General features: G+C 41.2%; 1 protein-coding gene across 1 annotated transcript in view; it reads right to left on the bottom strand.

Annotated features, from left to right (window-relative positions):
- ERGIC1 (endoplasmic reticulum-golgi intermediate compartment 1) overlaps positions 1 to 16427 on the bottom strand; it is a 62944-nt gene that overhangs the window by 45114 nt on the left and 1403 nt on the right. The window contains exon 2 of the mRNA XM_033926967.1: positions 2284 to 2345. Within this exon, the coding sequence (XP_033782858.1) occupies positions 2284 to 2345 (62 nt within the window). The remainder of the gene's footprint in view (positions 1 to 2283; positions 2346 to 16427) is intronic.

Raw genomic sequence — 16427 nt, 5'->3', positions numbered from 1 at the left:
CCGACCAGCCATCGTAAAGGGGGAAAGGTGAGGAGTCATCAGAGGTATGTGGGTGTCGGGGAGGGGGTTGTGTGGTGGCAGAATGGCTGGGGGGGGGGGGTTGCTTGACAGCGGCAAAATTTTCTGAATGGTCTGAGCTGTTAAGTCTTACTTTCCTTTCAGAGCCTGAGCCAATCAGCACTCAGGTACAGATCAAAAAGTAAGGCAACGACAGCTCAGACCTGTTGGCAAATTTTGGCAGCAAATGTGGAACAATGAGATTAGGGAATCACTCGGCAATTATAAAGAATTGCTTGGAGTGCTCATTTTAATCTTGAAGACCTCGTTGTACTACATCTGCATGGCAGTTTTGGAGACTGCTAGAAAACTGAGAAAAGACCAAAGTAAGCCGTTTTAATCCGATACTAAAATAAATGCACGCTAAACGTCTGGAACCAGTTTTGTAAGCACGTTAAAGGCACATTTTATTTTTGATAATCTGTCCTAAGAGTTTAAAATTGCTTGCCTGATTTTCAAATCCTCTCACAATCAAAATTCTGAAGGCATAGTTAAGACTTTGAAGTTCCCTAATAACTGGTCTACATCATGAAAGGTCCTAAAAATAAATCTTAATTTCCAATAATGAAGAGAATTGGTTACAAGCAGCAGTTAGGACTGACTTTTCCTTTTCAGGGGGCCAAGATTTGGAATAATCTTCTGAAGCACATTTAAAAAATTCTCATCACAGTTTTCGAAAAACTTTAAAATAACGATTTCAAAAATAAATTATGTTTTGAATTACATAATGTTATTATTAAGGGCCCCTTTTACAAAGCCGCAAATGCACTGAAGCTCACAGGAATTGGTGAATTTGCTACAGAAGCTCCACCGTAGCTTTGTAAAAGGAGCCCTAAGTATCATTATTAGGGTATCGTTCCTCTGTTTGTTTTGTTGCTGTGATCTGCTTAGAATTTTAAATGAAATAAAGAGGAAAATAAGACTATAATTTAGTAGAGCTTTTCCTCCTCCTTTTGGGTTCCCCACCTCCATCTAGTTGAGTATTCGGCTTCCAGCAGTGGCCAATCCAGGTCACAGAGATTTCAGCTCCTATTAAAAGTGCTCAGAAAAATACAATTTAAAACACACCTCTTTAGACAGGAGCTTTAGCTATCAACGATCTGGGTAAAATCACCCCATCAGGGCAGTCCACAGAGTGCCATTAACTACAGAAATTGTTTAATTGCCTCCCCTCGTGTTAAGCTCGCCGCTAAACAACTAGAAATGTTAGCACCTGTTATCAGAAAGCTTGCCAGTCTATTGCTTGGTCTGAGACTTCACATTGTTGGTTTCTCAGGAGCTGACTCACTGCAGCTGACTCACCAGCAATTCAACTGCATGACCACAAGGTGGGATGTGACGTCAGCAGGACAGGTGATGACATGCTAAGCGAACTGGCAGAGTCAGAGCGACCCGGCAGTGGAGTTACTGGATGGAGAAGGAACAGCATTAGGCCTTGTGCAATAAGCCCAAGCTGTGCACCATTGCAGTGGAGAAGTTTGTCATGTATTTTTCAAAATGGAAAGACAGCCAACCCTTAGTCAAAAACTCATTTAAGTCTGGGGAAGGGGGAAGCAAGGATCTAGATTGACTCATGATTCAGGAATTGCTAAAATGACTCACTGCACTTCAAACACGTTACATATGTGAAAAACACATACAATACATTATATTTCACACCTATGTATTCAATGCCTCCTCATGCCAAAAGGCACATTCCCTTCTTCGTTCTTCCCCCCCCCCCCCACACACACACACAGATGGAGATGGGAGAAAGCAGTTAGAACAAATATGTGACTTTTGACCAACAGTCAAATATCCAAGAGGCTGTAGCAGCTGGGAAAAAAGAATAATAAGACATAATGAAGCAACTGAGAAATCAGCTTGAAGATAGTTACAGTTGTTGGGAAATTAGCAAGAAAAAAAAAAAAAAGTAAATAAGCAAAAAGGTATTTGGTCCCACTTATCATGGAGCAAGAGCAAGAATAGATGTAAAGGTGCCATTGCCGACGAGCAGATCAGTTGATCCAAGGTAACTCGGTGCTTATGATCTACAATTTCTAATTCAATGTCGATAATGGAGGACACCCCCCCCTTCCCCTCCAATTTGGCATTCTGAGCAGTAGATAGGACTCCACTTTTGAGAATTTTGCATTGTCACCTGTAGGCTTCAGAGGGCAGATGGGAGTAATAGGCATTAGTACCCACAAGCAAGTCAAAAGTGAATGCATTGCATCCCATACTTACTGATGGCTCCGGTATAGGTTGGCTGTGTGAGGTCTTTCGGCACCTTGCGGTAAATGTCAAACCTGAAAAGGCAAAAAGCAGGCAGCATGAGAGAGACGGGGGCAATGCTAACACCCTGCATCCCTCCCAGATGCATTCAACAAAGCATTTTACATTTGCGATATAGAAAAGGCCAGAACTACAAGCAGCTACCTTCTGCTTTTTGAATAAAACTTGCACAAAACTGCCACTAGAGTCAGAGTTTAGGTAGAAAAAAAAAAAATAAAAGGCAGACTTCTCAGGTCACATTTCCCCCCAAATAAAGTTGGTGTAACTAAAATATATGTTCAAGTTCAATTTTGATATGCTGCCTATATAGTTAATATTTAACTGGTTGACAAAGAGTTTAAAATGTAATTGGAGAGGGGAGGAAAATCAATGTGAAAAGACATAACCCAGGCACAAGTTGATTTTTCTTAGCGCATCAATGTTTTCCTGCACTTTTCCTTTAAATGTTCATGTGTTACTAAGAATGGCTGTTTTAACTTGCACAATTATCTTTGGTCTATCAATGAACTGACCCAGGAACAAATAGAACTTATAGCACTGTCCTCTCTCCACCTCCAAAACTTAAAAATATTGTCCATTTACTGACCCAAACACCTCAAGGGAAAAAAAGGACAGGGTCCCTCAGAATACACTCCTGAGCTCTGCATCTAGACGCCTACAAATCCAAGACCACACCCAATGAGGAAGGGAAAAGTAAGTCTGTGTGTATTTGTTAAGGATTATCGTGGGGTAGTGGTTAGAGCTACAGTCTCAGAACCCTGAGGTTGTGGGTTCAAAACCTGTGCTGCTCCTTGTGATCCTGGGCAAGGCACTTAATCCTCCACAAACACAGATAGATTAGAGCCCAAAGGGACAAATAGGGAAAATGTTTGAGTATCTGACTTGTAACCCATTCTAAGCTCCTTTGGGAGGACAGGTTAAAACAATTTTGAATAAATAAAGAGCTTATAGAAGGGGATGGCATACTAAGTAATTAGAATTAAAACACCTCTATTTGCCAGTCCATAGGCTGGTATATTGAAGTAAAATCTTCCACTATGGAGAATTGGGTGTCTTGATAAAATAACTCTCGAAAGGCAAGATATGCTACAGTGATGCATATTTCTCTGTGTTCTTGGTTTCTTAACAATAATGTTTGTTAAGCAATCTGTTAACAGTCATACACAGCAACATACCAAAATAGGCCCCAATTCAGATTGCAACTTTTCAAAAACTTAGCCCCCCTCCCTCCCTCTCCCCCCCCCCAAGATGAATATACAGTGTAGGAATGGTAACGGGTCAATGCAATCTTCAAGTCCAAGTTAAGACCACCTCTTTGAGACTCCTCACTCCTCTCACCTTGGGTTTTACATCCCCAACCATCTATGGCATGTCTGTCTGTCCAAGTGAGAGTGTAAGCTCTTCTGAGAAGGAACCGTCTATTAAAATGTCAAATGGCAATGCTGTTTATGCCTTTCAGCACTATTGATGCGACAAATTATATTTATTAAAAAAATGTATAGGCCACTTACATCTAAGCATAAAAACATGCATAATATTCAATCAGACAGCATATATCATAGATTATGACCATTACATCAAAAATTAACCATTCACTGTACAAAACTAGTCAGGCTCTTCCTTCCTTGTCTTTCACACAATCAAATGGCTCTTGCTACAACCATAACAGTAGAACAACGCATATCATAATAGCATAATATTGTAAAAATACAATATCAGAATCATAGTTCTCACTTACAGACAGATTGTGGAAGGAGAGGGACCTACTAAGTGGAAAGTATGTCCATTAACATTTGGAGTTACTTAGCCATCTTGATGCCATTCCTTGGCCAGGCATCTGCATCATTATATCCTCAATATTCCTACACTGGTGCCAGTCCATCTTTAAAAAGTGCACAGTCCCTTGGCATTACCTTATCTCCTTTAGCTCAAGCCAATAAAAATGAAATACAAATGAGCGATTCTGTATTCTGATAACTGTATCTTTATTAATAGCTGTATATATTAGTGTCTTGTCTGAGTGCTAAGAGGTGTTATTAACTATAAATAAATATACAGAATAAACCCAGAGAGAACACTGCATCAGACATTGAACACGAGATCTTTAATACCTCAGCCGGCTGTTGGAACATCTGGAAAAAGTGTGTTTACATTCTTTCTAAATAAATCCAAAATCAGCAAAGAAGTGACCCAGAGCCGATGATGACATCACGGTCCCGGGCAGAGGAAATAGCTGAGCTTCCTGTTCATAGTTCATGACTGTCCAAGGTTCTCTCCAAGCACAATAAAACAGAGGGGGGGGGGAGAGTTGGCGACATCGAAGCGTTCCCAAATAATTGGAAACAGGAAGGAGCTCAATGCCAATAGCAGTAAGTGGGGATCTTGTAGTATACTATAAAAGGCCATCTGCTCTTGAAAAGGTTGTGATGAGTGACTTGCACTAACACCCAGCAAAGAAGCTTCAAAAGGCGACTCCGTTTTGGCACCTACAGAAGTTCTAAATGCGTCCTTTGTATTGGGTCCAAAGTTCCCAGTGGATTGGGTCCTAAATACTTTTATGTGGATTACAAAGTTGAACTTTTAATAACGCCTACATCTCCACAGTCTTTTGGTTTTTGAAGAAAATTGTGCAACATGTCTTCTACTCCGCTTCAGTCTTTGCTACTCCTCAACTGCTGATAGATTAATGTGCAAATCAGACACTGGCTCCATTTAAGCACAAAATGCGACCCCACCCACCACAAAAAAGGTTTATTATCGTATTGTCTTTATTTCTTCTTCGCCTTATACAAAATGAACATACATAAAATCAAACAAAACACATTCTAAAACAGGACAATCAGACGCAAAAACATACAAATGGGGCCATAAGCAGTATTAATTAAGAATAATCTCTCTACCCCCACTCCTTCACATGCGAAAGCGTTTTTACAAAAAAGGAATAAGAATTATAACGAGACAGGGATCAGCATTCACAGAAAGGGTGGTGGATCACTGGAACAAACTACCGGTGCAGGTGATCAAGGCCACTAGTGTGCTCGACTTTAAGAATAAATGGGACATCCACGTGGGATCTCTACGTGGGTCGAGCAGCACTCTGACTTAATGGGGTGGGACAGTAGAGTGGGCAGACTTGATGGGCTATAGCCCTTTTCTGCCGTCATCTTTCTATGTTTCTATGTTTCTATGCTATTAACTGTGTAGGAGACTTTCCTACTGATTAACCAGCACCAACCTCATCTCCACAGGATATTCAGTGGCATATACCAGTCTAACCATCATTGAATCAGCTGATTAGTGTCAATGCAAAGTCAGGGCTGAGCCAGGAGTTACCTGGGCAACACTGATATTGAGCAGTGGCACCTGGATAACTACCTAGGCATTTGCCAGTAAGGCCCAGATTCTGGAAATGGCGCCATCCGCCATGGTCAATCACACATAGGCGCCATTACCAGAATCACGGCTTATGTAATATAGGCCAGAGCTTAAAGGTCTACATTACCAGCGCCTAGGTTTGACCTAATGGCACCTAACACCATTTCTGACCATAACCAAGCCTACTTTGATTTTAGGCGCCATGATATAGCTGTGATTCCGGCACCTACTTTAATGGATTTTAAATGGTGCAATTACTGCGCCAATTAAATCAATTAAGTTAGGCGGGAGTGGGGAGCCTTTCTTTGGTATAGCTAAAGCAGTTTACACACACCATAGGCAGGGACTCTGTCCCTAGTGAGCTCACAATCTTCGTTTTGTACCTGGGGCATCGGAGGGTAAGGTACAAGGAGCTGCGATGGAATCAAACCCAGTTCCCCAGAACACTGCATTAAGCATTAGGCTACTCCTCCACTATCTAGAGACTTCCCTATGAGGAGAGGCTAGAGAGACTAGGGCTCTTCAGATTGGAGAAGAGATGGTTCAGGGGCTATAAAATGCTGAGTGGAGTGGAAAGGGTAGATGTGAATCGCTTGTTTACTCTTTCCTAAAATACTAGGACTAGGGGACATGCAATGAAGCTACTAAGTAGTAGATTTAAAACAAACCGGAGAAAATATTTCTTCACACAACATGTAATTAAACTTTGGAATTCATTGGTAAAATCAGTTAGCTTAGTGGGGTTTAAATAAGGTTTGGATAATTTCCTAAAAGAGAAGTCCTTAGGCCATTATTGAGATGGCTTGGGGAAATCTACTGCTTAGTCCTAGAATATGCAGCATTGAATCTGTTTTGCTACTTGGAATCTTGCTAGGTACTTGGGACCTGGGATGACCACTGTTGGAAACAGGATACTGGGCTTGATGGACCTTTGGTCTGTCCCAGGATGGCAATTCTTATGTACATATGAATTCTTTTTAGGTTCAGGCTCCAAGCACCGATGCTTCCCTTTCCTTTTGACCTCCTGTTCTGCTTACTTTGGTTGCCCTGAGCTACACTTTCATTTGCCTTCAACAAACAACCCCCCACAGGAAATAACTGTTCGCACTTCCTCTTCCATTGCTAGCCTTCATCTTAGAATTATGCGCTCGGTGGCAGAGCTCTGCTGTAGCAGTGACGTAAGTCACAGATCTAAGAGAGGTCTAGCTGCTGTATTCTGCAGCTAGACGACACCTGATGTTATTTTGGTTACGATCACCTATATCAAAATAATGGAAGATTTTTTCTTTAATTTTACTACAGCTGGATGTACAGTGCCAACCACAACTCGTCCTTCCATTAGGGTTCAAAGTCCAGCACTGCCTCCAAACCAAAATCCTACACCGAGATGGGCAGTCATATACCCAACTACTGGCATCACAGCAGCCTTGGCTGTTTGAGACCATTCCTGATCTAAATTCGCACCCAGCACACTAGTATTTATAGTCTGTTACCTATAGGGAAAAATATTCTGCGTTTCCGTCCAACAAGAAATTTCCAGAGTGCAAGTGATCAAGATGGCGATTTAACTGCTCAATTTGGCTACCAAATAATTTGGGCCTACTGTGCATACCCAAATATAAGATGAGATTTTTAGGCCAAACAAATGGCCCAAAAATGGGGATCTTGTTTTATATTTGGTCAGCGCCTACCCCCCCCCCCCCCGACCAGATGAAGGCCTCCGACGGCATGCCGCATGACCTGGTGGGCAGGGACAGAAGGGATCCCTCCCGTCTCCTGTTCCAACCAACTGACAATTTTTTCTACCTCCCTCCCGCCTACACCCGCGTACCTTTTTGAATCCTTGGTGGTCCAGCAGCACACCGGGCAGGAGCAAGTTTTCCACACTGTTGCCCCACGCTGAGCTCATGGCAGCCATTCAGGGAGAACTAAAGGCAACCATTCAGGGAGGGGCTCAGCGCAGGGCAGGAACGTAGAAAGCTTGCTCCTGCCTGGTACACTGTTGGACCACCAGGGATTCAAAAAGGTACATGGGGAAGGGGGGGGAAGGCGGAAGGGAGGTAAAAACATTGTCAATGTCTGCCGGGACAGGAGGGATCCCTCCTGTCCCAGCCTACCACTTGACCAAGTCATACAGCAGGCTCGTTGGAGGTCTGCAGAACATCGGGAGAGGGGGACAGGGGAGGGAGGGAGGAGAGCCTGGCAGGGAGTGAGAGGGGCTGAGTGCAGAGCTTGGCAAGGCAGGGCACAAATATTAACTCCCCCCAGCTTATATTTGCGTCAACTTATCCTCCTTTTTGGGAGGAAAAAGGGTACCTCGACATTCGGATCATCTTATATTTGAGTACATACGGTATATGATATAAACACCCTGTATGTCAAGCTAAAAGTTTAAATCTAATTCTTATTCAATTCATATGCAAAACTTGGCCAAAATTGGAGAGAATAAAACCATAAAATTGATTAACATTCAGGTTGCCAACATTTGTACAACTTGTAATTTCTAAGTTTTTAGACTGTCCTAGCACAAAAACATTACAATTAATCAGGCAGAACTGCATGAAAAGCAGTTGCAAAACTCTCCTTCCTGAATATCACCCACAGTCCGAATTACCAGTTACTACTGGAACTATTGGTGGGTCCATATGTTTTCACCCCTATGCCAGGGCTCTAATCTTTTAACAAAATCTTACATACATGGATGGTTTTAGAAACTGCATGCTTCTCTACCTTCTCTCAGTGCAATTTAAGCTCGTTTTCAAACAGCTAAAATGACACTGCTTTAAAGACAAGTGATCGAGCTTTCAAGAAGCTTCACTCACTTTTTACCCAGAAGCATTTACAACAGTATATCATCCACAGAAAAGATCACAACCCATAACTCCAAATTGTCTCCAACTGTGGTTATTAATAAGTATCAAAGTGATGGGAAGAACGAAAGAACCTCTGCTCAATCTCACATAGTATCAAGTATGCCCTACTCCTCCACAAAGATTAAAAAAGAGAGATGAAATCTATTCCAAAGGGGCCATCCCTAACACCTGCTTTTGCCATGAGACCTCAGTCTGAGTTAGGGTGCTGGTCTTTGACCAGAGGGCCGCCGCATGAGCGGACTGCTGGGCATGATGGACCACTGGTCTGATCCAGCAGCGGCAATTCTTATGTTCTTAAAATTCCATGGCCAATGATGCTGTTTTCAAATTAAGACCTAAAAGAACCTCTGGCAAAGACCATCAACCACAGACCCAGGCAGTATAAATCAAGCTTCACGTAATAACTGCTAATTCATGTGCATATCAAATTAACAGAGCCCAGTTTAAAAATTTTGGCTCTACTGACGCAAAATGGCACAAGGGTGTGGTTTGGCCATGAGTTAGGAGTCAAATTTAGACTTAAAATATTGCAAAATAGCAAATTCATTATTTGTTAAACCCAGAGTTGGTTTCGTAAGTCATTGTTTGTTCAGCCAAATGAGTTAAAGGACAGTGTTGGAAGCATGTTACCTATAGCACTGATCAAATGGAGAGCAATTTCAGCCATGGCAAGAGTAACATAACAGGGTCCTACAATACTGCAACTTACAACTAAAGCCTCTTTAAAGTCTTTACCCTCTGTGTTCTTCTTTTCTGTATAAATCTGTAGTTCTACCCCCTACTTTTTTGAGACTCAAATAAGTTATAGTCGATGTTTGTCTTTACATGTTCCTTTCCCCCAATTTTATTATGTAATCGCTTAAATATTTTATAAGCATTTTATAAAATTTTTAATAAAACTTGAAAGCATGCTCTTTTGGATTGCAAAGCTATCCTGTCGAGTATCTGAAGCAATGGCAGTGCCCCTCATGCAGAGCCACAGCTCAGTATGCCAGCAGGTTTGAGACAGAAAACAAATACAAGTTGTGAACCCAACTCTATTAGGCTTAACTGACCTTGTGTAGACTATTCAATACTTAAGCATAGCTGGTAAATCAATAGAACAGGAAGCATATATATACTGTATAAGGAGGAAGGAGTGGCCTAGTGGGTACAGCCTCAGCACCTTGAGGTTGTGGGTTCTAATCCTACGGAAGCTCATTTTGACCCTGGGCAAGTCACTCAATCCTCCGTTGCCCCAGGTATATTATATAAATTGTGAGCCCCTGGGACATATAGGGAAAATGCTTGAGTACATGATTGTAAACCACTTAGATAACCTGGATAGGTGGTATATAAATACCTAAAATAAATATAAATTTTAAGCGAGACTGATGATTTGAAAGTTGCCTTTTTCAAGCCAAAATTTCAAAAGTGATTGCAAAGGCTCTGAGTTTTCCAATGGTTCCTCCTTTCGTATAATTTTTTTTTTTTAGAGTATTTTTATACACAATTAGCCATCATCAAAACAAAGAGGTGGCATGACTTTAAAAAAAAAACAAAATCCAAACTTAACTGTTTACAAAATCTCAAAATAAAAAAAAATTCTGAATATAAAGACTTTTGTGATAGTAACCCAGAGATCCGAGTCACCATATAAAATGCAATCTTCTATCCTGTTGAATCCTCATTAATTAGCATTCTAGGTGGGTTAAAAGCAATATAATGTTACACAGAATTTGAAAGTTGTTTTTCTTATCTTAACCGAAGAATATAATTCACAGAATGGAGCAACCTAATAAGCAGATAATGTTCCAAAGTAATAAAGTGGACTCTTCCTCATGTGTTATGTTAGGGTCCTCTGGATCAGTGCAAAATATATGGCTGGTGCCTTTGTTTGCTGTTCTTGGAGCATATGGTCACTAAGGGCTCCTTTTACAAAGGTGCGTGCGTTAGGGCCTTAACGCGCGTGCTAAAATGCCCCGCCCTCTTGAGCAGGTGGTAGTTTTTCAGGTAGCGTGCACACCTTTGTAAAAGGAGCCCTTAATGTTAGAGGTGGAGGACTTTTTTGATTTCACGGATTTTCCAATGAGGATAAAAGCTCAAAGATCTCAGAATGATGCTTCTCCCCCCACCACGCACACTTTTGGGGGTTTGTTTGTTTCAAAGGTCTTGTGGGCTCCTGCCTCCCTCTTTCGAACCGTCACTGTTGCTTCCTTTTGTTTTATGGCATAGCAGAAGTAACTGAACTCAGAGCTTTTTGATTTTATTAGAATTTAAACGTCCCTGTTTTTTTTTTCTTACCAGTCATTCATTATTGGATCTTCCTGGTGTTTACCATCATAGCTACTTTGATTAAACATTGAGAGATTGGGAAGCAAAATGCATTTTCTGCTGTTCTTCCATCCCCTGTCCTTTACTTCAATGATTTTCTCTTAGAGGAATCTGATAATTAGGGACCAAAATGAACTCCTGAGTTTGCATCACTGTCCTCCCCCACCACTCTTGCAAGTTCTCAAAACACACACACACTTCATAAATTCAAACATATATCCTGTAATTTTCAACATGTGAAGAAAGAATAGTTTAAAAAAAAAACAAAAACACAGTAGAAAATCCCACATATTTAGTCAGCAGCTGTATGAATGTATGAATTAATAAGACAGTCGTGAAATGACAAGATTTAAACACAAGAATGTGAGCTGCTTAATTTCTCTGTTTTCTTCTTTTACCTGCAAAACAGCGATGATTCAGCTCGAAGCATTCCGGGGTACCAGACTGACTCATACATCCAAACTTAGGAGCTGTGCTTAGAGCTGGCAACCTTTTATTAGTAATGTGTGATAAGAATGTACCTGAAAACTAAAACAGATAGTGTGAAGGAACCCTGAATAAGGCACGCTTGTAGAACATCGCTCAATAACGGTAGAGAATCCTGCAGCCATGCTTAGGCTCCCTTTCAACATTTGATTTGGTTCTATTTGTGATAAAAGGAAGTCCAAGGTAAAAGGGCCTTTGGGAGAACGGCAGAGTGGACGAAGAGGGAAGTGACTCCCACGGTGGCTTCTTGTGATCATAGGTAAATTACTTAACCATCTCGCTTTAAGCCCTTGAGGACAGAAAAATACCCACTGTACCTTCTTTCTCAGGTGTAGCTCAAGGCAAGTTACAATTTCAATCCAAATCTCCTTTCTTGAAAATAGGTAGTAACATCGTAATTGACGGCTAATAAAGAGCAGCGAGCATTGGCCATTTTCCTACGCAGGAGGGAATTGCAGCTGCCACTCTCTGCAGGCTACTCTTCTTCCCATGCGTGTGTGTTTTTTTTTTTGAAGATTGAAAGTAATTTAAATCTTGCTTTTAGTGGAATGTTTTACTGGTTAGAGCAATGGGCCGAGAACAAGGGAAGCCTGTTTTAAATCCCACTGTGGTTCTTTGTGGTCTTGGGCAAGTTACGAAAGATTCCATTACCTCAGGTACAAAGTTAGACTGCAAGCCTTCAGGCGACAGGAAAATATCTACTGTTCCCGATGTCCTTACCTTGAATTGCAGCCAAAACCCCATCCTGTGCCTTTTTTGAATTCCGTCACCATTTTGATTCCCACCTCTTCCACCAGGAGGAGATGTCAGGCATCCACCATCTTTTCAGGAAATATTTTTTTTCACAGAAGTTCTTTTTAAAGGTTAGCTCCTTACAGCTTTATGTCCTAGTTCTACAGCTCCTTGGATTTCAAAAATATCTTTCAAGTATTTAAACTTATGCATCATATCTCCCTCTCCAATGCTCTTCCCCATCAGTGCAACAAGCTCCAGAATTTAGCCCCTCCGTACTACCGAGTTGTGGGTCTTTTTTTGGTCTGTACTCTACTTGCCTATTTTTGAAAGTATGAATTAATGAATTAACTTATTTGGCTTTATTTATTGCCTTTTCACGAAGAGATTCACTCAAAGTGGCTTACAATACACTGAATCAGGTACTCAAGTACTTTCCCTATCTGTCCCAGCAGGATCACAATCTAACGTGGTACCTGGGGCAAGGGAGGATTAAGTGATTTCCTCAGGGTCACAGGAGGTAGGATGGGATTTAATTCACAACCTCAAGGTGCTGTAGCAGCAGCTGTAACCACTAGGCCACGCCTTCTAGGACCTTTACGACCATTAACCACCAACCCAACTTGCCTTCTTTCTTATTCCCCACAGAGAGTCCCAAGGATGCCAGTCTGTGATGGAGAAGGGGCTCCCATCCCAATTCTCTCAGCCTCAACTCCTCTTTTTCCCCCTTCTGAAAACATAAGAATAGCCTTACTGGGTCAGACCAATGGTCCATCAAGCCCAGTAGCCCGTTCTCACGGTGGCCAATCCAAGTCACTAGTACCCGGCCAAAACCCGAGGAGTAGCAATATTCCATGCTGTCGACACAGGGCAAGCAGTGGCTTCCCCCATGTCTTTCTCAATAACAGACTATGGACTTTTCCTCCAGGAACTTGTCCAAACCCTTCTTAAAACCAGCTACGTTATCCACTCTTACCACAACCTCTGACAATGCATTCCTGAGCTTAACTACTCTTTGAGTGAAAAAATATTTCCTCCTATTGGTTATAAAAGTATTTCCCTGTAACTTCATCGAGTGTCCCCCAGTCTTTGTAATTTTTGACGGAGTGAAAAATCAATCCACTTGTACCCGTTCTACTCCACTCAGGGTTTGTAGACTTCAATCGTATCTCCCCTCAGCCGTCTCTTCTCCAAGCTGAAGAGCACTAACCTTTTTAGTCTTTCCTCATACGAGAGGAGTTCCATCCTCTATCATCTTGGTCGCTCTTCTTTGAACCTTTTCTAGCACCGCTATAGCTTTCTTGAGATAAGGAGACCAGAATTAAATGCAATACAGGAGCATTTTAACATTCTTAAGTCTTGTTAACCATCCCTTTTTAAATAATTCCAGCATCCTGTTTGCTTTTTTGGCTGCTGCCACTCCTGATGAACTGTTCTTATATTTATATTCTGTCTCAGAAGTTTGATTTAATGTTCCCTTCGTTTAAAGTTATTCATTTTAAGAAAATTCCAGAACAGTCTTTTCCTTATGAAGCTCTCTGATTAAGATTAGAATTATCGGCTTATGTTCTGTTTTGACGTATCTGCAAGTCATTCTATTTCGGTAGATCCCTGTTTTGAAATCAATTCTTTCACATGTTATTGTGCTGTGCTGTAATTAGGTAATATGTGCTTTTCCAAAGTTGTATGTAAAATACTTGGGGACCTAATTTTTAGAGTAGTACATGGTATAAGAGTGCTTCATGTGTAAGAACATAAGAATTGCCGCTGTGGGTCAGACCGGTGGCCCATCGTGCCGAGCAGTCCGCTCACGGGGCGGCCCTTGGTCAAAGACCAGCGCCCTAACTGAGACCAGCCCTACCTGCGTACGTTCTGGTTCAGCAGAACTTGTCTAAATTTGTCTTGAATCCCTGGAGGGTGTTTTCTCCCTACGACAGACTCCGGAAGAGCATTCCGGTTCTCTACCACCACTCTCTGGGTGAAGAACTTCTTCCTTATGTTCGTACGGAATCTATCCCTTTTCAATTTTAGAAAGTGCCCTCTTGTTCTCCCTACCTTGGAGAGGGTGAACAACCTGTCCTTATCTACTAAGCCTATTCCCTTCAGTACCTTGAATGTTTCAATCATGTCCCCTCTCAATCTCCTCTGTTCGAGGGAGAAAAGGCCCAGTTTCTCTAATCTTTCACTGTACGGCAACTCCTCCGGCCCCTTAACCATCTTAGTCGCTCTCCTCTGTACTTAAATCTGCATTACACTGCAGCCCAAATACCAACACAGGCCATTTAGAACAGAAACCCTGTGCTTGCCATTACCATCCTATAAAATAAATAAATAATCATTTTCACTTCCGGATATGCCACGTAGGAAAACTGCTAATTAAACAAAGCCAAGTGGAATGCAAACAAACTCAGGTTCACTACAAAACCTGTTATGGAGAACAGAGAACTCATGCAAGGCCAGATTAAGACAGTTAAGCAAGAATTTCCACATTCCACTTTTTCAGTACAAACAAACCAACAGACTGATAGAAAGTCTCCTATAAGCCCAAAAGATTTTATTACAGAAAGCAGATATTGACAAAATCTCCACTGAATGAACATGTACTTTCATTCAATTCTGCATAAAATCAGATTAGCGTTTGTAAGAGGTTCATCATAATTTGTCTCCTGGCAGAGGTAGTGAAGACAAAGACTGCATTTGAATTCAAGATGTAGCGGAATTAGAAAAGGTACAAAGAAGGGCAACAAAAATGATTTTTTTAAGGTATTTATATACCACCTATCAAAGTTATCTAAGCGGTTTACAATCAGGTACTCAAGCATTTTCCCTATCTGTTCCGGTGGGCTCACAATCTATTTAATGTACTTGGGGCAATGGAAGATTGAGTGACTTACCCAGTGTCACAAGGAGCAGTATGGGATATGAACCCACAAAATTCAGAGTGCTGAGGCTGTTGCTCTAACCACTGTGCTACTCCTTCCTCCATATGAGGAAAGTCTAAAGCAGCTAGGCTTCTTCAGTTGGGAAAAGAAATGGCTCAGGGGTGATATGATTGAGGTCTATAAAAAATACTAAGTGGATTGGAAAGGGTAGATGTGAATCGCTTGTTCACTCTTTGCAAAAATTATAGGACTAAGGGGAAGGTTTAGATAGGTTCCTAAAGGATAAGGGGATTGAGGGGTACAGATAAAAGCAGAAGTAGGTTCTAGAAATGGTCAGGAACCACTTCACAGGTCATAGACCTGATGGGCCGCCACGGGAGCAGACCGCTGGGCAGGATGGACCTCTGGTCTGACCCAGTGGAGGCAACTTCTTATGTTCTTATTTTCTTATAAGATGCAGCTACTAAGTAGTAGATTTAAAACAAACCAGAGAAAATATTTATTTACAATACATGCAATTAAACTCTGCAATTTGTTGCTAGAGAATATGGTGAGAATCAGTTAGCTTAGCGGGGTTTAAAAAAGGTTTGAATAATTTCCTAAAAGAGAAATCCATAGGCTATTATTAAGAGGGACTTGGGGAAATCCACTGCTTATTCCTAGGATAAGCAGCATAAAATCTGTTTTACTATTTGGGATCTAGCTAGGAAATTGGGACCTGGTTTGGCCCCTGTTGAAAAACAGGAGGCTGAGCTTGATGGACTCTTCGGTCTGTCCCAGTAATGGCAATTCTTATGTTATCTTCTGTTATTGTAATTTGCTCTAAATCTTTTGATAAGACGCAAATAAAATAAATACCTGTATTATTATTATTACTAAAATTAAATAATTTTGATTACATTGGAGATGTTTTACTTTAACAATAAACATTATAACATTTCCTGTACTATGTAAACATGTCTCTGCTTTAAATACTAACTGGAAATCTTCAGAGTATATTAACCAAGATCTAGTCTTCTCTGCCCCTCTAATAAAAGAGCCAGCCAGTCAAAAGCCTTAGAGACAATTAACCATGCCCCTGAAAATTACAGTCTGCAATTCCAGGCCCATTTAAGTTGACCCTTATAGTTCCCAGCACAGTGAGAATCTGTACCTTTTTCAGCATCTACACTCAAAAGGTTATCTTCTAGAATGAGAGAAATTTGCATTCCAGTCCATTTTTAAGATTTGCTTGCAGCTCTGGTAGACATGGCTGCTAAAGGATTATATATGAGCACAAATGACCATACAGTAAGCTTAAGATGTCCAACAATCATTCAGTAGGTTCCATATTGTAGGGCATTGTTACAGAATAGCTACTACTGGGAATCCTCTTTGTAAACAATAAGAGGTATAGGCAGAACGCAAGTGTGAAACGTGTGTTTCATGGTTTTCC

This window comes from Geotrypetes seraphini, chromosome 18 (assembly GCF_902459505.1).
Source record: "Geotrypetes seraphini chromosome 18, aGeoSer1.1, whole genome shotgun sequence".
NCBI classification, from domain to species: Eukaryota; Metazoa; Chordata; class Amphibia; order Gymnophiona; family Dermophiidae; genus Geotrypetes; species Geotrypetes seraphini.
This window is presented reverse-complemented; position numbering and strand designations above follow the sequence as displayed.